Source organism: Nomia melanderi, chromosome 10 (genome assembly GCF_051020985.1).
Source record: "Nomia melanderi isolate GNS246 chromosome 10, iyNomMela1, whole genome shotgun sequence".
NCBI classification, from domain to species: domain Eukaryota; kingdom Metazoa; phylum Arthropoda; class Insecta; order Hymenoptera; family Halictidae; genus Nomia; species Nomia melanderi.
This window is the reverse complement of record NC_135008.1, coordinates 6,828,151-6,853,825: the sequence shown is the minus strand read 5'-3', so window position 1 is coordinate 6,853,825 and position 25,675 is coordinate 6,828,151. Positions and strand designations below refer to the sequence as shown.

The window sequence follows — 25,675 nt, the reverse complement described above, 5'->3', positions numbered from 1 at the left end:
CGATGTTGTCACTTCGATAGATAGGAAACGAGTACTCTGGTAAAGGGACTATTTAGTCTTAGAACATAAGTCTGTATTTAGTCTCGCTCTGTTCGTTGCACTCCGAGACACGAGAACGCTTTCTCTGCAAGCGATAGAAATTTTCAAGCTTTCAAGATACATGTTGCATTTAAACAGAAGGTGAAAAAGGTTCAAACACACCGCTCGCAGCGATGCCTGCATCGCAGCATATTGCAACCCGAATTGAGACCTTTAACCCTAATCGAGCCACGATGTGACTGTGAATCACACTTGAACATTTTACTTCAATTTTTTTATTATTTCATATTGCATTTCCAAGGGTGTTCTTGGGCTTTTAAAATTTGGGCCCTATAAACAAACACAATAAGATTTTAATCAGAGTCACGTCGTGGTATGATTCGTTATAAAAACACGATTAGGATTAACCCTTAACCTCTTGCACTGGAAAGACGTGCCACGTCGAGACGTTTCAGTTTCAAAATGGTCGACGATGTCTTTTACATGTTGATAATCTTGTCGCATTGCGCATATTAGATCGTTTCGAAATGTATCACTCTATACAAGATGATCAACAAACGAAATTAATGTGCACATCTGCGTAAAATAGGTAAAAACAAAATTCACGCGAGACTTTGTCAAATCTCTAAATTCATTGCCGGTGCAAGTGGTTAATGGTCGTGGATTAAGAAGGTACGCATTTACGAAACGCAGACGACCGATCCGAGTCGTCGATCGATCGAAGACGACAGTCTTCGATTTTCCCTTCGACCTTCCTACAGGCTTCTCGCCGGAACGCGCGAGCGAGCGTAAAACTTTCGCGCGCGAGGGCGAACCGGTACCTTCCGTCGAAACGTTCAGAAGTGAAATTACACGCGATCGATCTCAGAATCGGTTACAATCGAATTCATCCGCGGAACATAAATATCCGCGGACGGACAAGCTCACGGAATTTTTTACGAGCATGGAGAAAATACGCATAGATCAAGGCGACAAATAACACCGAGCCCCACAACATCCAAGCCGGGCCGATATATCAATGCACAATTTACGATGTTGTTACGTCACCGGGTACGGAGCAGCCTTTTTTCCCGCCCTCCCCCTTTCCCGCCGTCGAAACAAACAGAGAGAACGGCGGCGGGCTAACAAATCTGAAATTTATAACGGGATCAGGCGCTCGAGTCGATGAAATTCCCTTGCGGATAATGTTGCCCAGGAACAAGCGCGAGCGCTCGTTCTTTCGGATTTTCCAGACAAATAAGGGCACGCCGATTCGCTCGCGAACGTTCATTGTTGATCCTTCAGGGTCTACACTTCCGATCAAACCTCTGGATTGGACAAAGTGTAATTAACCCTTTGCACTCGAAAGTTTTCCGATGTAAATGTTCAACATTTTCTGACGAGATATAGGCGATATTGTTTGAAAATTTAGATAATTCATAGATAAATTAAGTTACATAGGTGTTTTATTTAAATATTTCACGTAGCAATGCATAGTTTAATTTGAAATGTTAACCCTTTACGCTCGAGAGGTGACTCTTAGTCACCACCTGATTTCGCACTGTAAAGCAATAAAATTTGTTATTTGATATTATACCTTATATAATGTATCAATTTGAGAAATATTGAAATAAAATAACCTTGTTCCCCAATGTGCTTATGATTTCGCTGTGAGTTAGTTCCAGAAAATATCGTCTCATTAGAAAATGTTAATATATTTCCAGTGGAAAACTTCCAAGTGCAAAGGGTTAAATATTCAACTTCATGGTTTTGTTGTTTCGAATCAAGTGGTGACTGAGAATCACATTATCGGAGCGTCGATTAACCCTTTGCGATCGGTGTCACAGTGGCGACATTTAACATTTGTTTGAGAAATCGATGTTGCCAATATGGCGGCATATTCTTTTTCCGAGTACAGTGTTAATTTATGATCGAGAGGTATTGTATTTATTATCCTTCACAGACTTTATATTTATCAAAATACATTAACTTCGACAAATATATTTCATATATTTTTTTTCTTCAACTAGTCGGTATAACCAGAAAAATGTGCATGTGAAAGGTTCGAAATGAAATTCCTTCGATTCATTTAACTAATAAAACACCGCTCAAACGTATCAACTGAATCCTACAAAATTTACAGGTAAATTGCAAGAGAACTTCCCTTTCGTTTCAGTTCAGAGACTGAATTACACTTCTCCATTTTTACACAGAACCATTGTAAACAGCGCGATGCAACGGTTTCGCTCTCTGCACGAGCCGTAGTTTACAAGCAACGTAAGCTCCTCTGTTTCCCCTTCCCCTTTCCCACGGAACGCCTACACTATAAATGACTTTTCTTTCGACAGACACGAATGAGAAGCAACGAAAAACTAGATTTAACAAGTTTGCCCTATAAACGGGCCGATTCGGCGAAAGCGTCCCGCGATCGAAATCCGCGGCAGTTTCTTATGCGGAGCGGCGCGTCCCCGTAACCCATTTCCCGAACGAACCGCGATTCCCCGACTTCCTGCGGCGCGCAGAAGAACGCGAACGGAAACGTGCAGCAGGAGGAATTCCATTCGACCGAGTCGAGAGGGAGGCGGCGTCGGCGTCGGCCGACACGCGACGGCATCGCGCCGCGTTCGTAACGCAGCTTCGATCGGCGGCCGGGTCGATCCCGAGGCACGAGGACATCATAACGAAAACGTGAAAAATGACAGCGCGGCGACCGTTTCTGCGATCATTTGTTACCGGCTGACAAATGTTTCGCGCGTCCGGGGATCTCACGCGCAGACGTTATTAATTTGTACCCCGGTCTGTTCGTGATGTCGGCGCACGGGAAACCGACGGGCCGCGTACCAATAATAAACAAATTTCGCTGCTAACCGACGGAAAACACGGGGACCCGTCCGACTCTGTTGTCCTATCGAAACCGACACACTACTTATTTCCATTTTCTAGTTTACACAGCCCGATGAAAATGTTCGCGCTGAAAAACACCGGCGGTGTTATCCTTCCGCGGCGGATAATACCGTGATTCAACGGAGAACGTTAACATTCCGTCGGAAAACAACGTCCCGAAGAGTGATACCGCTGGCGTGGGAGCACGATCGAAGATAATGGTTCCTCGAATCGATTGATCCGCGCCCCCGAGACATCCCGAATCTCGCGGTAATTGATCTCCCGGGAGTTTACGGCGCGCCGCGGAGGAAGAATCGTACGTTTCGGGGTTAGGGGAACGTCCGTGCCTTTAATATTCAGGCTGTATCGTCGGACGTGGCGCGTACGAGCGAGATTTCCAGGATATTCCTGAACTGCGCGTCGGGCGGACGTGTAACGCGAACGAACGAGGCGCCCCGCGTGACTCTCGCGAGGGGGAATGCCTCCGCGCGAAGAAAGATGAGCCGAACAGTTTATACGGGTTCCAGAAATTTCCATGCCGCCGCGGGAGGGAGACGAGCGTGCCGGGCGCACCGTCGTTTTCGGTTTCTCCTTTGGAAAGTAAATTGAAAAGCTTCCGCGCTTTCGATTCGATCAGCTCGCTACCGGCTTCGGCCGTCGTACTTAACTCCGCGCCGCGTCATTCGTTCGATGCTGCCGGCTGGGAGGCTGATCAGCGCGCGATAGAAAATGCTTTATCGCGCGATACGATATTTCATCTGCGCTCCGCTGGAAACGTGCCTTCGATTTGCATGGAAACGAACCGGTAAATACAGACGGATGTTTAGGAATGATCCACCGTGTAATCGAAAGTATACATTCGTCGATTCGCCGAAAACCGAGTCGATCGTAACCGAAGAATAATTATCACTCGCCGGCGGTAATCTTCGTCCGTCGACGTTGACGCGAATAACGGACGTCGAGGTTCGTAAAAGTGCAAACCTTCCCTGTGATGCTCGTAATAACGAGAGTTGTTTTCCCGTCGCGGAATCCAAAGTCTACAAAGTCGCACGGAATAATTGCGTTGTTACGAGCTCCCTAAGTGAACCGTGTAATTTCATTGTAATTTCATGGTCGAAAACGGTGGATAACGGGCACGAAGGTGAACCGAGATTCAGAGTACGTAACTCGAGGGTAGTCTTCCGAATTATTTACCAGAGCGACCTGGAAATCGTGACGTGAACACGGGAGGAAAGAATATTCCGTTCGAGCGTTCTTCGTGGAATCTGAGGGAATCACGCGAACGTCGTCGAACCTCGTTAACGATCGGTTCCCGTTTAATCGGTCATGATTTTATCAGCGATAAAAACGTGATCGCAGACCGCCCCGTTGACTAGGATCACTCTGTACGCAAGGATCACCGGGAAAGATGTTGTCCGCGTTCTCTGTATCTTCTTTCTTTCTCGTCTTCTTCGTCTTAATTAAACGACAAAGCCCTTAAGAAGCTTATGCATTGCCGGAGTCTTATCGTTAAGACACGTCTGCGGTTGTCAAGCAATTTTCCGCGAGACCGTCTGCGTTCCCGTCGGCCGTCCGCCTCGTTTCCGATAATAAGAACTTTTTCGACTTTTTAATGGGCTCGTCGAAGCGACGATTTACCCTCGGCCCCCTCGCAGGGACGCCGTCGGATTTATTCCGTCGAGGAAGGCGAACGGTGAAAGCCGTCGGACAAAAGTTATTTCTTTAATTTCGTTACGCTCATTTTTGCGTGCCCCGGCCTCCCGATACGCCTGTTAGCTTCCAATTAATACGCAGTTTCATACACCGCCGGGTCGTTTCGCGACGCTCCCCGTTCGTGAAACGATTGCTCGGAATATTCGAAAGAAATTTGCTCGCATTACGGGGACAAAAGCCGGCGAGAATTACATTACCGTAAAAAATGCACGGTAGAGATCCCCGTAAAGCTTTTAATTAATGCTTCGTAAAATACGTTTACAGTGCAAGGACAATGCCGAGATTATATTCTCATAAAGGGGGATCCGCGAAAGAAGTTCCGTCTAATTATTCAGGCTAATAAACATTTCATTAAAGCACCCAGGCCGGGCGTCCCGCGCATTCCCCGTTAAAATCCGGCGAACGTTGGCGATGAAAGCCGGTTGTACGTCATAGGGAAACTATTTGCCGAGCTTGTCGTCGGCTATCGCCGACGTCGCTCGGTGATCGGTTCGACCGAATATCCTAATAGGAAACAGGCAACGACGAGGTTGCGATCGTTCGAGTTCCTTCGTCGATGAAAATCGCGGGGCGACGGTTTCGATCTTAACGATCGTTATCGTTAATAATCCGTCGAACGCGTGCGGCTCGAACGAATTCCCCTGGAGTCGAGTTGGAATACCGATTCGAAGCTGTCCTCGGAGTTACACGGCGTACTTCGAGATTTTATTATCATCTACCGTAAACGTATATTTCGTTAAGTTCGCCCCAGGGGTTTTTACTCGACTCTATAACTAAAACGAGACGGTACGATTTCCGCGGAAGCGCGGAGACTCGTAAAAACGGTTCCTTCTTCCGTGTCCCGTGTCGAGCTCGGCGCAGCGGAAATAGCTTCCTCGCGAGTAGTCCACCGTGACAACGATCTGGACGGAGACCAATCGCAGTCAGCACTTTGCGAGGTTAAGGTAATTGGCTGGCCTGAAAGAGAAACGCGAATATATATACATACATATATATATTATATACTATATATTATATATATATATATATGTATATATATGTATATACATAGACAAATATACCATACAGATTTTGCAGGAGAGAAAAAGAGCCCTCGGTTCGCCTAGTTTCGCGAACAGGGGCTCTTAGGAACGTTCGCTGATGCTATTTCGTCTAATTAAATCGGAGCCCCTTTGAGGGTCTTAAGCATGGCGTTTCCAGTCCTATCTCGAGTCGTTTGCCGCTCCGTTATGTAACCTGCCTTAACGTTTCTTTGAATAAGCGCGCCGAGTACGCGTTCAACGTCCCTGCTATTTTTCTTCCCCTCGGACGCGTCCTTTTTAGATGGCTCCGACGACGACTACACGGCTACGAAGACGACGCTGGCGGAACGCGAGATTACTTTGGCTCGTGCATGTCGCGGGGAGCGCGTTCCGCGTCTCTTTCAAACGAATGGAGCCCCGTGCAGGGCTGAATGCCTCCGCGCTGGAAACCACGCTCGCGATTTCAAGCGGTGCGTCTTGCTCGGTGAATTTCCATTGCCAGCTGCTCCGTAATTCGTACGAACGGGACGCAGCTCGTCGCGGTTTAACGCGTTACCGGCGAACGGCGCTCATCGAGTTACTCGCGCGATCAAAGCGGTTTTCGCAGCTGTTCCCCGACGCCTCCCGCGTCTCGAGGATCCAAGGGAACTCGGTTCGTCGGACGTGTCGCTGGGAAGATTCATTTTTGAATTCGAAACTTACGACCTCCGAATACCGAGGACACGCCGGTTAAAGCGACGAGGGTTGCGTATAAGTCGCTCATGAAAATTCAGGGGCGACGGGGAACTGTTTCCAATAAGAGATTCGAATAAGCGGGGGCGGTGCACGCTGGGAATCGAGGACGTTGCCGGTCTCTCCGTCGATACGGCGATACTCGACCAGCCAAACGTCGAACTCCGTGGCGTGCGCGAACGGCGAAATAAAACGGAAATATACCCGGTGAACCCGATGGGCATCATAAACGCGCGTGGAGCGCCGCGGTCCGGTTCGGTTTATCGATCGAGTTAAAAGTGTATTAACGCCGGGCAAAGACACGCTGACCCGAAACCTATGGGCGTTCTTGGATCCCTTCGGAAAGTTCCGTCCGGCCGGGCGGTTCCCAACGGAGGAGGACAAATATTTGCGCGGAGCAACGGAGCTCGAAAGTTGAATCCATGGTGAGACCGAGCCATAATAGCGGCGGGTTACTTAAAAGTAGTCGTTGCCGTGGAAAGCTTTCGCATCTACGTTTCGCGCTTTGCCGGTGAACCCCACCGACAACTCTCTCCCGAGAAGAAAACCTTTTATTCCCTTGTTCCTTATTAAAATGGAACCTCGATTTCTCGAACGCAATGGAAGGATCTCCCCCCTCCCTCTCTCTCTCTGTTCCTTTTCTCTCGGTCCTTTCTCTCCGTCTCCCGTAATTTTTCCCTCGGAGTTCGCTCGGATGACAGCGAGGAGGACGATCGTACTCCTTTCTTCCCTCGTTTCACGGCCGGCTAAGCAGACGTTGCCCCGAAAAAGATAGGAAAACACGGAGCAAACGGCGAGGCGGGCGCAGAAATAGATACACACCTCCGCGAGGGGCTCCCGCTGCGAGGGAGCGCAAATATTTTCAGTCTCCTCGGCACGCGTGAACGGCGTACGGCGAATTCGCATAAACCGTCTTCTCGCCGAGTTAATACAACGTCGCGTGTCTGTCTTCCCGACAAGGAAATATTCCTCGAAACGCGTCACTCCTTTGGGGAAAGATGGTTTTCTTCTATCGCTCGGGACGTACAACGGATAGCCGCGCGATACACGCTTTTTGCGCGGTTCCCCTCGGCCGTAAACGATTCCGGGTGAAATAACGGTTCCGTTCGCCGGGAATTCTTCTCGTAAATAACCCCGGAATACCCCTCGAATCTCGCATAACCGGTGAAATCGAGTAGCCGGTAATCGGCGCGATAGCGGGCCTCGCGAAACGCGTTTCGACGGAAATGATAACAATTCCGCGTTATAACGGCGGATGAGACCGGTTTCGGCGGAACGGTAATTTCAGCGGGCGTCGGGTCGGTGGAGAAGGGCCGACGTCGACGAGTTGTTTGTCAGGCGTGTGCGTAACCGCGCATTGTTGCGGGAGCGCGCGAGACCGACATTAGCGGCGTTCCTCTGGAAAACGCGCTTCGAAGGGTATGCTTGACTGCCTCCATCGAGCGAATTCGTCGAACCGATACTGCCTCGTCCCGAAAGCGCTCGGGACTCGTTGCCACCGTCGCCGATGAAAGACAAAGCCGAACAACGAAAATCGCGCAGCGCCGGGATCCAATTTTATCGACCGACTTCCTCGCGCCGGTTGAACTTCGCTCGCGATTCCTCGCGATCTCCATACCTTTGCCCGGAGAATAACGCGAACTCAGGCCGGTTCGGAATTTTTCCTTTCATTATGATCCTCGAGGGATATCGTCGGACTTGGGCCAACGAGTACCGCGCGTATCTCCGCGCTTCTTCTCCTAGTTTGTCTCCCGCTCGTTATCCCGACCGAGTTTATCCCCGCGGACAATGCTTCCCAATTATGCGGGAGTAACGTACGCGCCGACGTTCTTCCCTGCGACGGTGGAATTTATCGAATTTGCAGTTTTCGCTCGAGCGTTCGAAATTTTCTAACTCGCCGTGAAGAACGGTGGGAAAGTTCGCGAGAACGGCGAAGGAGAAAACAGATTTCGCTTAATCGTGCGACGGATCTTTCTCTCTTTCCCTCTCCCCCCCCCCCCCCTCTCTGTCTCTCTCTTTCGATTTTGGAAAAACTGCTTATATGATGGAACAGCGTGGCGCGAGAGAGCAACGCTGACGGGGAAATTAAGTTTCCCTCGGCGAGATGAAAGAAACGAGAGGCCAACCGCGTCTCCGCGTTTCCCGAGGGTCGCGACGGAACCGTTCCTCGCTGGAAACGATGCAAAAATGTTACCCCCTTATCTCATATTCTCCTTACGAGGAAAAGCGAGTAGGTACGTGTACCTCGAAGAGCGGATGGCGAAATGAAATCGCCCACGTGCTCGAACCTCCCTGCGAATCAAGAATACATACGTCGCGTGCTGGTTAGACGAGAAGAGCGCGCCGTTGAATTCTCGATGAATTTTCAGAAACCCGCCAGGAGTCTGCGGGAACACGGCCACCGTTTCGACCGGGACGGTTCCACGAGACGATATGAATTTCGCAGTAGAAACGGGGGAAAGAAGCTGTTGGCCATTCGTTGACCATCGCCTACGAATGCTCTCGAGACCCGAAAATCGGCGCATCAGAAGCTGTTCTCTCTATCTGAGAGCATACAGCACTTCCTTCTCTTCCCTGCTCCAATTTTTCGAATCCAAGGGCCTCAACGGTTCCAAATCCGTGATAACGAAGAAATAGCCGCGCGTTTACGAGATTTTTTAGGACAATGGTGAGATGGTCTTAGTATATACATACTTGAGAAACTTTCATTTCGAAGAAAGTGTGCACAATTTCTTTGGAAGCGAAAGTGTGTGGAAGAATTAGCAGAGCAAACCGTGAGCAACGAAAGCTCCGAAGTTTCAACAAAGCACGCGAGATTATGAGTGCACGGATGAAAAAGACACACATTCAGCTACCTCGAGGAGCAGGAGTTTTACAACTTAGGTGGAATTTGGAAATTGACTTTTCACCTGAGACTTTCTCCTGTTGTTGGAGAATCATCGAGACGATTTGCATATCGTTCGCCGATGGAAAGACTTAACGAGGTACGACGCGTTCCATTTCTTACGAATCCAAAAGCATCCGGCGGACGACTGCTGGGAACTCTTTGATGAAAAACCGCGAGAGTGCAAACGACAGCTTAATTACCGGGGCACGGAGCGGTATGCAAAAGTAATGCGTTTCCAATTATCCGGCCGCGGGAGTCTAATTCTTGATCTGCATAAACAAATCGGCAAACTCGCGGGACGGGGATGCTCGTCCCTTTTTGCAGTCGAAAAACTTTCGATAATTACGGCTCCCTGCTGGCCCACGGAACTGCCCTACCCACAAACCATTTGTAACTGTTTCCGCTGCGAATACGTGGGCAACGGTTCCCCTTTGTGGTTAAAAAATCTCCAAGGCGCTGAAATCTTTTTCACCGAATTGCACAACGAATTCTTACTCTTCTCATTTATGTAGGATGTCGTAGCGTGTTTAATAAATATAGACGAACAGTTAAATAATTAACCCTTTGCACTCCGAATTTCTTCTGCAATTTTTCCTCAACTATATTGTTACATTTTATTTGAGACGTATTTTAGAAAATAGTTTGTAGAGAGCAGTGTAAATTATTTTTCTTACTAATATTGAGAAGAGCATAATATAATCTGTTTTAAAAATATCTAGAAAGAAGCACACCTGTGAATAAAACCGATGTCGAGCTCGACACAGGAGCGCAAAGGCCCTTTGCACTCGAGAGGCGCCTTTCAGTCGCCATTTAATTTGACCCATGAAAATGATATAATTTAAAGTTCAGTGTTAAATTTGTCTATAATGCATCAACACATGGAACATCGAAATAAAATAGTTCTGTTACTTAATTTAATCAAGGTATTTCTTTATGTTAGTCGTGAAACTTATCATTGATATTTCATCAGGAAATAATAAATATATGTTGAGAAAAATATTCTCGAGTGCAAAGGGTTAATAGTAAAAGAAGATATTTTTATAGACTTCTCTAGACTCTCACACTCTCTTCGCTTCTCCCGTCGTACTCTCTTCTGTCATTCACCCCTAATCATCCTTTCTTTCTTCCACGTGCATCCCTTCTTACTTGCACCTTGCCCCTGCGCCCAAAACTGGATCTATAAACTACTCGATGTATGAACGCACGCGTCAAAGAGGAAAATTAATTATGGCCATCAAAGTCTCCGCGAGCACCGAATTGAAACGGTGAAACAATCATGGCGTCGTTACGAAAGTCGATAGACGCAACGAAGCGATGGCGGCGTGATCGAAGCAGCTGTTGCTCGCAGCTCGGTACGATCCACGTAATTGTCCCGGTAACTTATGTCGGGCCCGTTAACCGGATCCGCGTGTGCGTCGCCGCGCGAAGTTCCCGTTGAACTTCTCGCGCTCGCGGAATAAGCGAACGGGGACGCCGGGCACGGGATCCGTGTAACGCGACTCGAGAGAAATCGCATTTTGAAATATCCATTCTGCGCGGGCAGATTCGGAACCGGTTTTCTCGATTACCGTGCGTGCTCATCTGGCTGCTCCGGCGACTTCCATAACAGATTTTCGATATTAAGTTACTCGCACGCTTAATGGAGTTGTCGAAGTCGCAGCGCCGCCGAGATTGCGCCGAAAGACTCGGTCGGACGCAGTCGGAGAACTAATTGGATCACGGCCCTATAATCCTCGTCGATTTACAACTCGTTACGAAGTTTTCATTGCCTCCCCGTCGTTCGGCTTGTTGTTTCAATTCCAATAAACGGATAACTCTTTTACCGTGGACGAAGATGTCGTTCGGCCGCGTTCGATCGAGAGATCAAAGGGCGCGCGGCCGGGTAACAGTAGTTGAAAACTTCGAATTTCTATCGGAAAAGGATGCACGGTGTTTCATTAAAACCTCAAAGGTCCGCTTAATAAGGTACCTCGGCGGGACGTTAATGGTTCTCGTTAGCTGGAAAGGGGACGTTACGTCGCGCCCCGTCGAATGCGCCGCGCAAACTCGGCCCATGGAGCCCGTTAGACTCAACGACGGTTAAGTAAGTGGTTATTTATGGCAAATCCGTGAAACTCGTCTGTTCGCGGATCGGAAGGGGGGTACGGGCAACGAGAAATTTCGTTCCCTTACCAGGGGTTTAGCGGCTGGAAGGAAGTACGCCGGGAAAATGCTTGATTGCCGGTATATAACTTGAGGCAATTTTGCGCACAAGGCAGAGTCCCCGGGCTGCAAAGGGGCCAACAGCAATTTCGTATTAATATCAACCCCCGGCTGTTACAGGCTCTCCTCGTTACCGACGACACTCTCGTTCGTTTCGTTCGATCGAACCGTTACCGCTTCCTTCTTCTTCCTAAATTGCGCTCCGATCCTTTGTACCGCGTTTCAAAGCGCGCCCTCCGAGATTTCGCCGGGCGAAACGTTCGACGTCGTAAAAACGCGGCGCGCGACGTGCGCACGCCAGTGGAACGACGGAGAAAAGCAATCAGGAGAAGGATGGCTAATAAACAGAGTTCAAAAATGCGTTTTCCACGAGTTACGCCGTAAACTAGTTCCCTCCGAGCCTCTAAGAACGGATCTCGGTCTCCATTAGCGTGAAAATTTCGATCCACTTCGGAACGAAGATACGCGGGACGGAAACTGGGTGGGAACAGTACACGGGGAAAACACCGGGGATTCCCGAAATCCGCTGAATAACTGGAAATTTCCGATATCCGGACCGCCGGAACGTTTTTTCCCGATCCGATTCGATCCAATCGATCGAACGCGCAGTCGGATATGACCTGGTATCCGACGGAATAACGGACGGAATAATTCAGTGGTAATCGAACGTCCGCTTAAGATGAGTTTTGAAAGCCGATAACGTGGAAACGCTTTAGCGAAGCGTTAGAACCGCTCGCCGACTCGATGCGGATGGTTTAATTTCTTTCCCAGCGGATAGAGGCGAAATAAAGGAAACGTTGCTCGTCGCGTTCATCGCGAGAATCTCCGGCGAAGAGAGCGACGAGCGTATTCCCTTTCGCTTCTAAAAAGAATTTAAGGGTCGGGAATGAGGGGAATGTCGACAGATTCGCGCAACGAGTTCGACATTGCGGACCCGCGACGCGCAAAAACTCGACAGCGGTAAATGGAGGGGAAAGGCAATCGCGGTCGCGGTAGCGCGAGGGGCAGCTCTCCCGCTGAATTATCCGGCGTTCGGAGCGTTCCAAAAAATTGCCGCATTTATAGGGTGGCTATTAGGGGTTAATTTGTTGGAGGCAGCCGTTCGTTCCGGCGTTTAAGCATTCGCGGGCGTCGCGGCCGCGCGTTCGACCCGGCTGGAAGAAACCGAGGGAATAATTCATCCGATGCTCGCCGGCTCGCGAAGTGTAATGTGGAATAATGTTTTACACCGCGGCTGGTCTTGGCTGGGAATGGGTCGGGGCGCGATGTTGCCTCCAGCCGCAGCGATGAAATGAATTTTGCAGTATCAGGGGGGAGCGTGCACTTCATCCGTCATATACTTTTTGCCGTGCCGGATGGCATTGCGCCAATAGAGCGACACGACCGCGTTATTATCCGCGAAGAGATAGTGCGTTAACAACGATACATTAAGGAGCAAACGGTCACGGGAACGTCGGCCGAAATTTCGAGCTTCGAATTAACTGTACCCGCGGCCGGCACGGCGGAACTTTTTTCCTCCGCGAAATTGCAACGGAGGAAAAAGAACATTTTCTGCCGGCTCCCGGTGTGCCCGAAAGAATTTCAATGATTCTACGGGCAACCGTTGCTCGAAATTCCGGCCGACCGACGCTCGGAGTTTAATGTCGCGAGCGATATATGGAAATCATATATTTTTCCAGCCGACGAATTTCCATTTCCGGCGGCCGATGAAGTTCGAAGGAGACGCTCGATTTAATTTCACGTTAATTCGACGGCTCCATTTAACCGGCGTTCGAACACGCGCGCTCGTCGCCGCGGTCAACGCGGGAACCGCCGGGAAAGGGTCGGGGCTGAAAGAACTGTTCGCAACGAGTGCGAAGAATATAATTATTTCGCTGGAGCTGTTTCGCCCCTCGGAGCAGTTTGTTCGCTTACGAGCGTATTCCCGCGTGATCCCCGGCGTGGCGTCAGTCTCCGCGAAACTGGGTTAAATCCAAATGAGTTCGGCGTGTTTCCATAATGCAGGAAAAGTAGCCGGGCAGCTCGACTGCGTCGTCGGATGGATCGCGGCGAATGGTTGTTCCGTGTTCAAATTATTCGCCCGAAACTGAGCAGCCTTAACTTCGAGAATAATATTTTTCTTAATCGCTGGTTACGGCGATAACGAGGACAACGATAATATTTATTAACGACCGCCGACCCGGCGAATTGGTTCATCGTACGAATGAAATTTAGTTCTCGTATCGTACCGACGGCCGCAAAGTTGAGCTTCGCGCTCGTGAAGCTAACGGCCTCGCGGAGTCTGTCGGGGAGTAACGAACTTTTAGCTGCAGACGATCTCGCGGACCTTTGAGCGTATCCAGGTCATCGTAAAATGTTGCACAGGTGAGCAATAGGCGTTACTGGCTCGCAATCATCGTCGTTTTTCCCGGCTCCAAGAGAACCTGGGTCATAACTTCTCCAGGACCCGCTCGGGCCGTTCCGTCCGACTCCGTCTAATAAAATTGATCCGACTGCAGGCGAGTGTTTCCGGATCCTCGCGATCCGAAGCGCATTTCTTCGAGTCCACTCTTAAATACTTACGCGTACACGCGTAATTTTCCAGCGGGCTGTAAATAGGGACGCAGCGGAAATACGAGATAGAGGAACGGAAAACGGGCGTTGAGCTCCGCGCTTCAGTTCCCGGCATTTTTTCCACTGTCCCCGTGAAATCGCGGACGGTATTAAAATAATTTTGTTAAGTTTACGAGCGAAAGCACGGGATTTTTAACGCGATCAAGCGGGCCGAGCGCGCTCGCCGCCCGGCGAACCCGCGAATCGCGGCTGTGCAACAATAACATTCCTCCTCCCTTTTCCGTTTATTAATCAAAGTTTTTTTCGCGAGCAACTTGCCCGGAGCTATCGAAGCATCGCAATCGGGGCACCGATGGACCGTGCCGAGGCAACGTTAAATAACGAAATTGTTTAAATACTCGAAGTTAGGACAACTGAATCCGCCGGTTCTCCTTTTAATCGAGGATTTCTATTGTGCTCTTCCGAACGACCGTTGCGAGCGGGAAACAAATTCTATGGGGAAAAGTTCGAGCCCTGTTAATTTTCCAGCGGAAATTGCATCCCTGAAATTATACGAAGCACAAAGGAAAATATCAGCGTAATATATCGAGAGAAATTTCTGAATCCTGTAGCACTCGGCTCGTATAATTTTTAATTGATCCATCGCGATCGGCGGCGAGAAGCCGAAGACCCGCGGTGGTTAATATCGACGCGTTCTCGCGAGGTATCTCGGGAAATCCAGTGACCATGGACGAATTGGCCTGTCGGGAACGGGCGGGGGGGAAATTGGAAAGGTTGAACGACAGATGTAGGAAGTGCGACTCGGAATACGAAAGTTCGGATGAACGCAATCGTCGGCGTACGTCGGGAATCCTGGAGGCGGAAATACGGCTGAAATTCGACGGAAATAGACGCCTACGCGGTGGGACGGGTGACGTTGACGATCGAAGTCGACACACGGGACGCGTTCGCGGCCCCCGGATCCTTTGGCGGCGCAGGTACCGATGCACAAAAAGTGCATCCGAAGGAAAATGCCATTTACGTCAAGTCCTTCCGGCGAATTCGGGAGAGCCGCGCGTTCGTATTAGCGAAACCGTCGTCGACCCTTTGCACTCCGGAAGTTTTTCATTGGAAGTACCCGACGTTTCTTAATGAGATGCCAGCATTCTTTTTCAAAATTCAACGCGCCGTTCGTCCCTATCTCTCTTATGCACGAGAACATTTAACTCCGTTACAAGTCCCTTTCATTGAAAACCGATTTTCATACCAAACTCTTAAATACTATAGAACAGTAAGATCAAATACTGATCTTTCGCTGCTTAACCCTTAAAATGCTGAGTGGGGTCCTATAGGGAGCGCAGAAAGTATTTTCCCTTAATAATTTTGTAAATAATTTTTTGTAATTTTTCATACTTTATGGCATTTTCTCTTTTTTCATCAAGTATCGTGGATGATTTGTCTATTCTGAAAACATTACCGTTATTTTGTTTTTAGCTATAAACGTACTAACCTATCTCTCTCCAGGAGGGGAGTCTCCACAATACTTGACGAGAAAAGAGAAAATAGATAAAATGTGGAAAATTACAAAATATTACTTACAAAATTATTAAGGAAAAATACTTCCTGGGCTCCCTATAGGTACCTAGTCAGCATTTTAAGGGTTAAACTGACTCGACGAGAAATCGCACATAAATCGAACTATTTTCTTTCGATATTTCAAATATGGGTGCATTGTACGACGTTTAACCCTTTGTGGACGAAGATCCTTTGAGATATAGAAAACCGTCAGCAGATGAAGCTAAATTATACAGCTAAATTATAAACTAAATTATACAGTTTTAGTAATCAAACCATTTGCTTGCGACTTAGCGTAGCAAATACGAACATCTGATCTCAAAATGTCGACGTTCGTCTGCGAAGGGTTAACACTGCACTCGGAAGATGACTCTCAGTCACCGCTAGATTTGACGCGGTAAAACTATAAAATCGGATATTTAACGTTGAACTTTGTATAACCCCTCGATACGTGAAATATTAGAATAAAATAGCTTCGTTCGTTAATGTACTTGTGATTTCGAGTCAGTTTCAAAGGATATCGTCCTCGCCTCGTCAAAGGATCTTAAATATCTGTATTGAAAAACTTTCGAGTGCGTAGGGTTAACATTAAACATGAAACTTTATAATTTTCCTGTGTCAAATCAATTGAGATTGCCCGTGGAGTGCAATGGGTTAACGCGTTGAATGCTACGGAGGTCACCGGCGATCCCAAATCGAATTACCATGGTTGACTCGGTTAAACAATAATTCTTCGAAAAGATTTCTATTATGAATAATTCTATCCAACGCGGTGACACTCAGCTAGAACGTGCAATAACAACGATGCAATTCAATCGAACGACGTAGCATCGCGTTCTTTCCATTCTGCGTATTTTCCTTTACGAAATCGTGCGACATTCAACCCGTTAGATTCGCAAACGAATCGATCGAACCCCTCCGATCGTCGTCAGTCTTTCCGAAGTTTCGATCTCGCGAGAAGTGGGAAACCCATTCGGCGCGATCCCGAGTTTATTGGGAAGCACCGGTTCTCGGGGACAACAATTTCTACGGCGTCGCGTCGCTTCGAAAGTTTCGCCGTCCCGCGACGACATTCTTCGCCGGGCGAACAGACGGCAGCTTGAAAAAGATGTTGCGGCTCGTACGCCCGAGTTCTCTTAGTTTCAGAGTAACTCCGGTGTCCCCGGCGCGCCGGGGAAAGCTCCGTCCCCGCCGCCTCGGCGTGTTTCGCGTTCTCGATACCCGAACGAACGTAAAACCCGAGCGGCGTTATTGCTCGATCGATCGATACGGATTTCAATTTGATATTATTTAACGAAGTCGTCGGAGATACGGCGGGAACTTTATAGCTGAACGGTGTAAGCGAAGTTGCCGGGTACGATAATATCGAGCGTGCCGTCACGCCGCTAATAAACGATCCGACCGGGCTTCTACCACTCGGCGAGACGGCCTCGCGAGCGCGCTGAAAACTTTACGGAATAAGGAAAAATGATAAAAGTTTCGAGCGGAGCAGGGATGATTCCCGGTTACAACGCCTCGCGATATTGTTCACGCGCTAAAAGCCGAGACATTTCCCTAGCTCGCGCATTTTCCCATATTTCCCGGTCGCAACGGCGACGACGTACGCTGCAGTTTTACGGTATCGGCGCGAGCGACGCTTCCCTCGTTAAACGAACACCCTCTACCGATTTCGCCGAGCGATCGCTGCGCCACGCGATCGCTGTCAATTTCCTCGCGGTATCCGTCATACCATCTACCGAGCGTTCCGTCCATTGTTTCCTGAACAACGAACAATTGGAACGTACAGAAATTTTTCTTTATCGATCACGTCGGGAGTCGCTGGATAATTCGACGTGCTTCAGAATAATCGGATCGAAGGTAATCTCGTCGCGTATCCTCGTTCCATCTTTCTAGACGTAGCCGAGACACAGTAAAATAGAATTCTAGAAATATTTATCTCGAATTCGATCTTCGACGTGGACTTCCTATACGAGAGGTTCGCGCAAGCACTCGTGCCGGACCGTTTCTCGTCCCCTGTTTCGAAACGTTGTAGCAAACCGCTTGTAAAACGTAAGGGACACCGGGTTACTCTCGTATCGAGTTCCGTCGTTGGCCGAGGCTTCTTATACGACCGTACATCACGAGTTGGGTCAGTCGTGAACGCACGATAAGACGGTCGATTCGTCCCCTGCTTTTAGGTCGGCCGTTTCGAAAGGGCCAGTCCTCGTAAAACGTCTCCGAACTATCGAAATCCTCGAAATCGCTGGACGCCACCGTTTCCGTGAATCGCGAATGATATATTATACCACGATCGAGTTACTTCGCCCTCGAAAACCCGAGGAACCGACAGTGCCGGGCCGAGCGATTTGGGATTCGGGTGTTCGTTACGCTGCACTTACGTTTCTAACGTAAAATCGGGATCCTAATTAACGCGATTATCGAGCAATTTGTCCTAGAATCGTACGCTCGGCTCACGGCTCGTTAGATCTTCCGCTTTCACGGTGCTCCCCGGCGCAAATCCGACGATTAAACTGTCGGTTATCCGAAAACCCACGTTATTTTCGCGCGAGCAAGAGGGCAGAGCCAAAATTTTCTGCCCTCCGGGGGAGCTAGCGATTTGAGGGACCGAATGGAGCCGAATCGGATGAGAGTGGAAGACATAAATCCGGTCAGTAACGAGTTCGGCCAATTTGGCCTCGCGCTCTTGTCGTTGAAAGCGAAGTTCGTTGTAACCGTTGCATGCAACGATTCTTCGAGGGGACGTCGCGAGGAACAAAGGCGCTGTCGCGGCGAAGACGCGCGTTGCGAATTTCTCTCGTTCCGAAAAACCGTGTAGAGCGGTTATCAATTTTTCGAGTTTCGCGAGCAGCCGTCGGCGGCGCGGCGACTGCGCCGGAAACGCGTTCGGCGCGCTGAGACCGCCGTAGTTACGCTTCCAAGTGGCGTGCGCCGTCTTAACACACCTTCAAAGTTCCACGAACCGTCTCGTTTACGCGGGATTACTCGCGGTGGGAACCGTTGAACGAGATATATCGTTAATAACGGAGCTCGCCGGCTATTTTGTCCTACTTACTTCCGAGACGGCGGCACTGGGTCCTCGGAATTTCAACGCCGGGAACGTCCTGCGCGGCCCGAGCGTGTTACGTCGACGTAAGAAATATTTCTCGAGGTTGTACGCGTCGACGTTGTTCAACGGTAGACGACTCGGATGAGAAGGCTCGTTCTGGAAGGCGTACCGATCAAAAAGAACGAGATTTGCGCAACAGCGCAGCAGGGAAACGCGATTAGTCGACTTGAAATACAGGACGACCCGTCGTTTGGCACGTTCGGCCATTATCCGAACGATCGGGAGTTCGCTTCATAAGTGCGCCGATCATCGGCGTTCCACGAGCACTCTCGATAGGCGTGCGGTGAACGGAGAACGTGATCGCAGCGTATAATTTTGCCGACTGCGCGGACTGCCAAAGAATCTGTTGCCCCGACCACCTTTTAGCCGTTTGAATCCCACGCGCCGTTTTCGCGCTCTTCGGATTTCACGTCGAAAACCCCCAGCGCATGTAAACGATACGGACAACTGACGGCGCGCTCAGAATCTGGCGGAACGCGCTCAACTTTTCGGGCGCATGCACGTCGCGTCGCTACTTTTCTTGTATATAAGTAATCCGAGTAATACATTTTGTATTTCATTGTTACCTGTTATAAATTAATATATACATGTAATAGTATTAACATAGATTAACACTAGGTTTACGGAACGCGTCAAATTGACGCATATGGGATTTTAGAAATATTATTTTGTAAATGTTTACGCCGATTTTGATTGATCACACTGACATGTACCTCAATTACCTACTATATCGAATCTCCAGTTTCAATCTAAATAAACGAGCATCGATTTTAGGAATAATAGAATGAAGTGTACAATAAATGCCCGTAAACCTAGTGTTAAGACAAGCGCTGTCGCGTTGCTTGGATCTTCTCGCATCAGAACATAAACACCTCTGGTACTCAAACGGTTAAAAAAAAACAGCGACAAAAATATTCGATGAACCTGTAGCTGCGACAAAAACCGCTAGTGGTTCCAACCTTTGGTTCCACGAATGGACCCTGTGGAAAATACTTTTCCAGACTATACCGCACCGAAGTTGGCACTCCAGTCTGAGTGGTCAGTTTCCAAGATGCACGCCTCCATCAAGTCTCTAGTTCTGCTATACGATTGGACGAGGCGCTCTCGCACACTACTCGTCGCGCGACGAAGAGTGGGGAGAGCCGTTTCTCGACTCACTGGATTTCTCGAGGCGACTGTATCCGCCCCTATAATGTTACGAGTGCCAGGTTCCCAGCAACTGACGGTACTTCAGTTTCCAACGTAGTGGAAACGGCGGGAATAATTGAAGTTGTAAAAACCGTGAGGTTAGCCGGTGGAAGAGAGGGGACAATGAGGGAGGAGTAATTTGCGAGTCGCAGTCCTATCCGGAGCGGAGGCCTCGGCGAGCTTATTACAGTAAATATCTTAAAGGGGCGCGCGTTACTTCGCCCCTCTTGTCCGCCCCTGGTCTTTCTCGCGTGATAAACGCGCATCGAGGGGACCCGAGCGTCTCCCGATGCAATTTCCAAGATACATATTCGAAACCCTGGCCCCTTAGCCTGGCAATTTACCTGTCCCGTCTCCAGTGGCGGCGCGAACGCGCTATAACCCTTTTTGACGGGCTCCATTAAATCCGGCAAGGTGTCGCCGTAATCGTCGAACCCGTCGTGAAATATTCAATTATTCGTCGCGGGCGAAAGACATTCCAAGTACCAACGACTAGACCGTCTCCTGTAACCAGTTAACGGTGTTTCACGAGTATACACGTTATCGTAAAGCCATGATACTGATTCTTTACGAATTCTTTATTTTTTCACATAAACATGTAATTCTTCTTTGTTTCGCTTTGATCTTTCATTAAAATATACTCTGCGCGCGTTCGTCCTGCGTTCGACGAGTACACGCTCCATTCTTCGATTTTATTGCGCGCAGAGCGAGAGATTTCTCCAAGTAAATTCCACAGTTCACTGGTTAACGCGTAACTTCTGCTCGGCGAGTTAACCCCTTGCTCTGCAACAACGAGTGAGACTCGTGGCGAAGATTTTCAACATATATATTACTCAGTTCATTCGAATTCGAAGTAAATATTATTCCTCTGTAATCAACTATTATATCTAAAAGGAAATGTAGGCATATGCTTAGAATTTTCCTCTGTTTCCAATAAACTATTAATAACAAAGTGGCCGTATAGATCAAAGGTGAGAAAGAAATCATAGGCCAAGCGGTTAAGCTCGCAGGAACAGCGGAAAGCTTCCTCGCGCGAAAATTCGCGTTGCCGCGGGTTTCGTCGGCGGTTCCGCGACTTTCGAAACGTCCGTTGCCGATTTGGGGCGCGAGCACGGGGAGCTGCTTCGCGTGCTCGCTTTTGCACGTGCAGTTGGAAACTTTCAGGTGGAAATGATACGTGAAACATTAAATAACGTGTACGAGCGAGTCTAATTAATTCGTTAAAACGGCGCTGTTCATCGCGGCCGCGCTAGAAGCGCGAAACTGGACACGAAGGGAAAGTCGAAAAGGGAAAACCACGGTGATGCACGGTGCGTACAAATGGCCGGTTTTTGGAGAACACTCGGTAACTTAACACTAAACCTACCGAGTAATTAAATTGACCTTTTGGAATTCCTGTATAGCAACTTTAAGGGTGCGTTTATCGAGACTTTGATTGATCTACAATTCAGTTTGCGTATTGCTGAATCGATTTCTTTAAGAATTTCTCGGAGAAACAGCTGTTATCTTTTTAATCATTGCACGAAGGAGTAGGTCATTTCGTTAATTGTTAACACATTATGTACTGGTGACGAGAAATCTCGGTTTTATATAAAGACACTTAATTATGCTACTTTGCTAATTACCACAGCATTGAAAAAATATAAAATTTCATTCGAATCGGTTATCTATTTAAAATATATTACATAACGATATGATATCTGAGTTTCTCTAATTTTTCTATGTCAAAAATGTTTTTTTTTATGTGTTGAAATATTGAAATTTTCTATGTTCGTTCAATAACAACGGATGTTTTATGCTTCGATTGCAACGTCATATAAACAGAAAAATAGAATTTACTCGCATTCAATTTTGATTTATCATACGAAAATCATTTTGTACAGCAGGAAGTACTTAGCTACACACAGTGCGGCGGCCGGTTGAGCGGGAAAGTTTGTTTTCGGGACGGAGCGACTGGTTTGCCGGGCGAATCGTAATATTCGTCGTTTCATGATCGATTAATTCGTCGCAGAGGCAATATTTCCTCGGTTAAATCGGGCCGTGTATCGCGTCGCCGCGATCAGAAACCAGAGATACTTTATAGGCGTTTGGAAACGGTTAATCCCCGGGGCTGTCGCGAGCACGTAGCCCGGGAATATTTCGCGCGAGCCACGGACGGGCCAATTCCGCGGAGGAACCGCCAAATGGGAAATACGCTCGCGCTGAAAGCCTCCGCCAGGAAGGCCGGCCCGTCGCGGGGGAAAAAGCGTATTTAAAAATCTGTTCCGCGGCTCTTTGTTTCGTCGAATTGAAATTGCGAGAGGCTCGTTTGAGAAACGTCACTGGCCGGGGCTCCCCGCGCCGCGTCGTATCCGGATAATTTAATGCTTCCACGAGTATCCGACTTCATTAACGCGGTATCCGCTTTGAACGCGTCTCCCTCTCAAAGGATATTTGCCCCGCGTAACTTCGAGATGGGAAGGCACTTTTGACGCGATGTTTCCGTTCGCCGTTGGTTCTTCCGCAAATTACAGGCTCCGTGGATGCACAAAGAGGGGAATGAAGAATTACCCGGGAACACGGCTGAATTCCCTTTGATTCCGCCGTCCGCGATGAATTCATTTATTTATTACGCTCGAATCGAGGGAAAATAAGAGGAGCTTAAAGTGGCTCGGGAACGCGAAGGGTTAAAAGCTGATCTCCGATCGGCTCGGACAATGGGGCGCGATCGATCCGCGCTTCTTTTCATCGGATCTACGTCAAGTATCTTCCGCGCGATCCGACCCGGAATGAATGGCAAAAGAACGACGCGCGCGGTACGCGCGGCTTGTTGCAGCAGTGTAAACGTATCTCGTTACACCCACTCGCGCGAACGCGATCGTATTTGCCGCAGTGCAGGACTACAGGCGGAGGCAGCTGGATAGTTATGCGCCTGTCGTTTCATCGTGTACTTCCGCTCCGCGCCGCGAGAGCCGAGCCCGGACATCGATGCGTTCCGAACCGATCGAAATTCCTCGAATAAACTCGGCGTTGTCCGAACCCGCGCGAACGAATGCGCGATTACGCTTGTAATTGACTTTATCGAACGCGGAGCCGAGCCTGTTTGTTCTCTGATCGGTCGGTGCTCTCCGACGTGCGTAGGAATCGGGAATCTATCAAAGTCCAGTGGAACGAACGTCGGTTTTCCAGAGTAGAGAGAGAGAGAGAGGAACAGGGAAAGAGAAAGAACGGTTCCCGATGGAATCCGAACGGAGAGAATTGTTACGAGAGGGAGAGATTAAACAATATATTATGCAACGATATTATTAGCTCAGACTATTAACTCAGCGTGTACAGAGTGCTCGATTGAGCTCGTAAAATTCGCCTGAAATTGTGAAATTTATGAGGGCGTGACGAAACCTCGACCTTAATTTCGTAGAACGAAGTTATCGATTTCAACGCGGCAAATATTTTCCTAAGCGACGGAACAGCTTCCTGACAACGTTGTTCGAGCACCGTGCCACCGGTACAGCCGTGTACACGGCTCAAAGTACACGATCGCTCTATACTTTCCTTTTGCACGGTATAATTTTAATAAATGCGTCTAGCGGCACAGCGAGAAAATTATTTCTCACCCGTCCGGGGGTCATGCAGTACCGTTTACCGCACCGTGTGTAATTACAGGCCGTGATGAAAAAAACGAGGGAGACCGCCGCGCGCACGAGAGAGAGAGAGACAGAGGGAGGGTGAGAAGGAGGAAGAGGGAATACAAAATTTTCGCGCGAGATGAAAAGGAGAAGGCTTTTAACGGCGCGAAATACGCGCGATAAATAAAAAGGCCGCGGCGCTTGCACGGAGGAACGTCGCCGGGACTATTTCGCGGATCCGTTTCGCAAAGCTCGGCGCTCGTCGGCTCGCGACCGGTGAAAGGACGCGACGCGACAAAGATTCCACGGGGCGATCGCTTATCAAACGCATTCCCCGGGGATTTATCGCGCGGCGTGTAGCTAAGCGAATGACTCGACTCTTCTTTTTCTTCGTTTTCAGAGGAAGCTGTGCACAGTAATCGATTGTTCGAGGCGGACACCTTCGAAACGCGCCGGGCGCCGGACAACGAGCCGTACTTCGACACGACGATCCCGTCGAACGTGACGGGCCTCGTCGGAACGACCATTCAGCTCGTCTGCAAAGTGAAGAACCTGGGAAATAGGACCGTAAGTGCTCCTACCCGATTCGCCGGCGACCTCGAACCTTTCGGCTCGCTCGAGACCAATCCACTCGCGCGCTCTTGAAACGCGCCGGCTTCTCACGCGAACCATTCCGAAATACGTTATAAGATATTGCGGATTATTCAATGAAATTAACCCTTTGACTCGACATCAGTTTTATTCACAGATGTGATTCTTTGTAGATATTTTTAAAATATATTACATTACTATGTTATTCTCAATATTATTAGGAAGAATCGTTTACACTACTCTCTACAAATTATTTTTTAACACTAGATTCACGGAACGAGTCAATGTGACTCATTGAATTTTATAAACATCGCTTGATAAACGTTTGGGTCGATTTTGATTATGTAGATACGTTAATATGCATCCTAATTGTCTTTCAAACTTCTAATTTCCAAGATCTAAATGAAAGAATGTCAATTTCTCAAGATACGATAGAACAGACTACAGTAAATAACCGTCAATTGAGTTAAAATGCATTTCAATCAAAATATCGTAATAATACAGAGTCGTCGAGGAAAAACTGCAAAAGAAATTCGGAGTGCAAAGGGTTAAGCTTTACGATTTGCTGTGTTAAGTCGATTGCTGACTGAGAGGCGTCTCCATAGTGCGAAGAGTTACCAAGCATTGTTCTGGAACGAAACGCGCCAAAAATTCTCGATCACTTCCCGAATAAACGATTCCGCGCGGAGACTCGGCCGCTCGTCGAATCGTTCGTTTCTTAGCCCGAAATCCTAAAGAACGAGCGACGGCGAACGTTCCTCTCATAACCGGCCGACGCGAAACGTTCCGCGGAGTAGAATTAATTCGTAAATTCTATGTAAACGCTTGGGGAACGAAATTGTACGAGAACGGCGTGTTTACAGTGCCGGCAACCGGGGTAGCTGAAGGAGCGAGGGGGAAGCCGGCTCGATCCCCTCGCGAATTAAACGCGTCGAAAAGCAACTTGCGATTATTCTAGTTACGCAATTATCAACCGACCCCGAGTTTCGAGCGGTCCGTTGACTGACCTCGAGCACCGCATCGGCATTACAACCCGCCTCGTTCCGCGAAGTTGCTCCGCCATCGGTTACGCGTGCAGGACGATAAAGCAATCCTTTATTCGATTAATACAACATCGTTAACATTCGATGCGGCCGCGTTCGGTCGTTGAATGGGTTTCAATAAAGGAAACGCGAGCGTAGAATAGATAAACGATGCGAGACTCTCCGTTGATCCTATGTTTATTTTTCTCCCGATTCACGCGGTACAATGCGGAATAATAATCGCGCGGAAGAATGGATCTCTCGACGAGAGATCCGCCTGCCGGCGCGCGTGAATCGCTCGATTTTATTCAAACTCTAATTCAGTCCGCGCCAGGCAAGATATCGAATAAACGCCAGCCGAAAGAATGGGCGCAGATATTAAACGTCCGGTTCAAGGGTTCCTTACGAGCGGTTTCGTAGATTAAGTAGAAAAAGAGGAGGCACGATTGGCCCCACCTCCGGCCGGGTGCAGCCAGCGCGTTACATTTTTAATCCCGAAACTCATCTCTATGCAAAGCATGTGCTCACACGTACAGCTGCGGTGTTCGGTACGTGTGTACCGGCTAATGCATTTCGTTGATGCCGTTCGCATTCGCGCG

At 48.7% G+C, this 25,675-nt stretch overlaps 1 protein-coding gene across 5 annotated transcripts in view; it reads left to right on the top strand.

The window, feature by feature from the left end:
* Positions 1-25,675, top strand: part of LOC116429629 (zwei Ig domain protein zig-8) — a 70,122-nt gene that overhangs the window by 12,251 nt on the left and 32,196 nt on the right. For all 5 annotated transcript variants that reach the window (XR_012999630.1, XR_012999631.1, XR_012999629.1 and 2 more), the window contains one exon: positions 23,864-24,030. Coding sequence is in view for 1 of the 5 variants with exons in the window: in XM_076371799.1 (XP_076227914.1) it covers positions 23,864-24,030 (167 nt within the window). In the remaining 4 variants the exon portion in view is untranslated. The remainder of the gene's footprint in view (positions 1-23,863; positions 24,031-25,675) is intronic.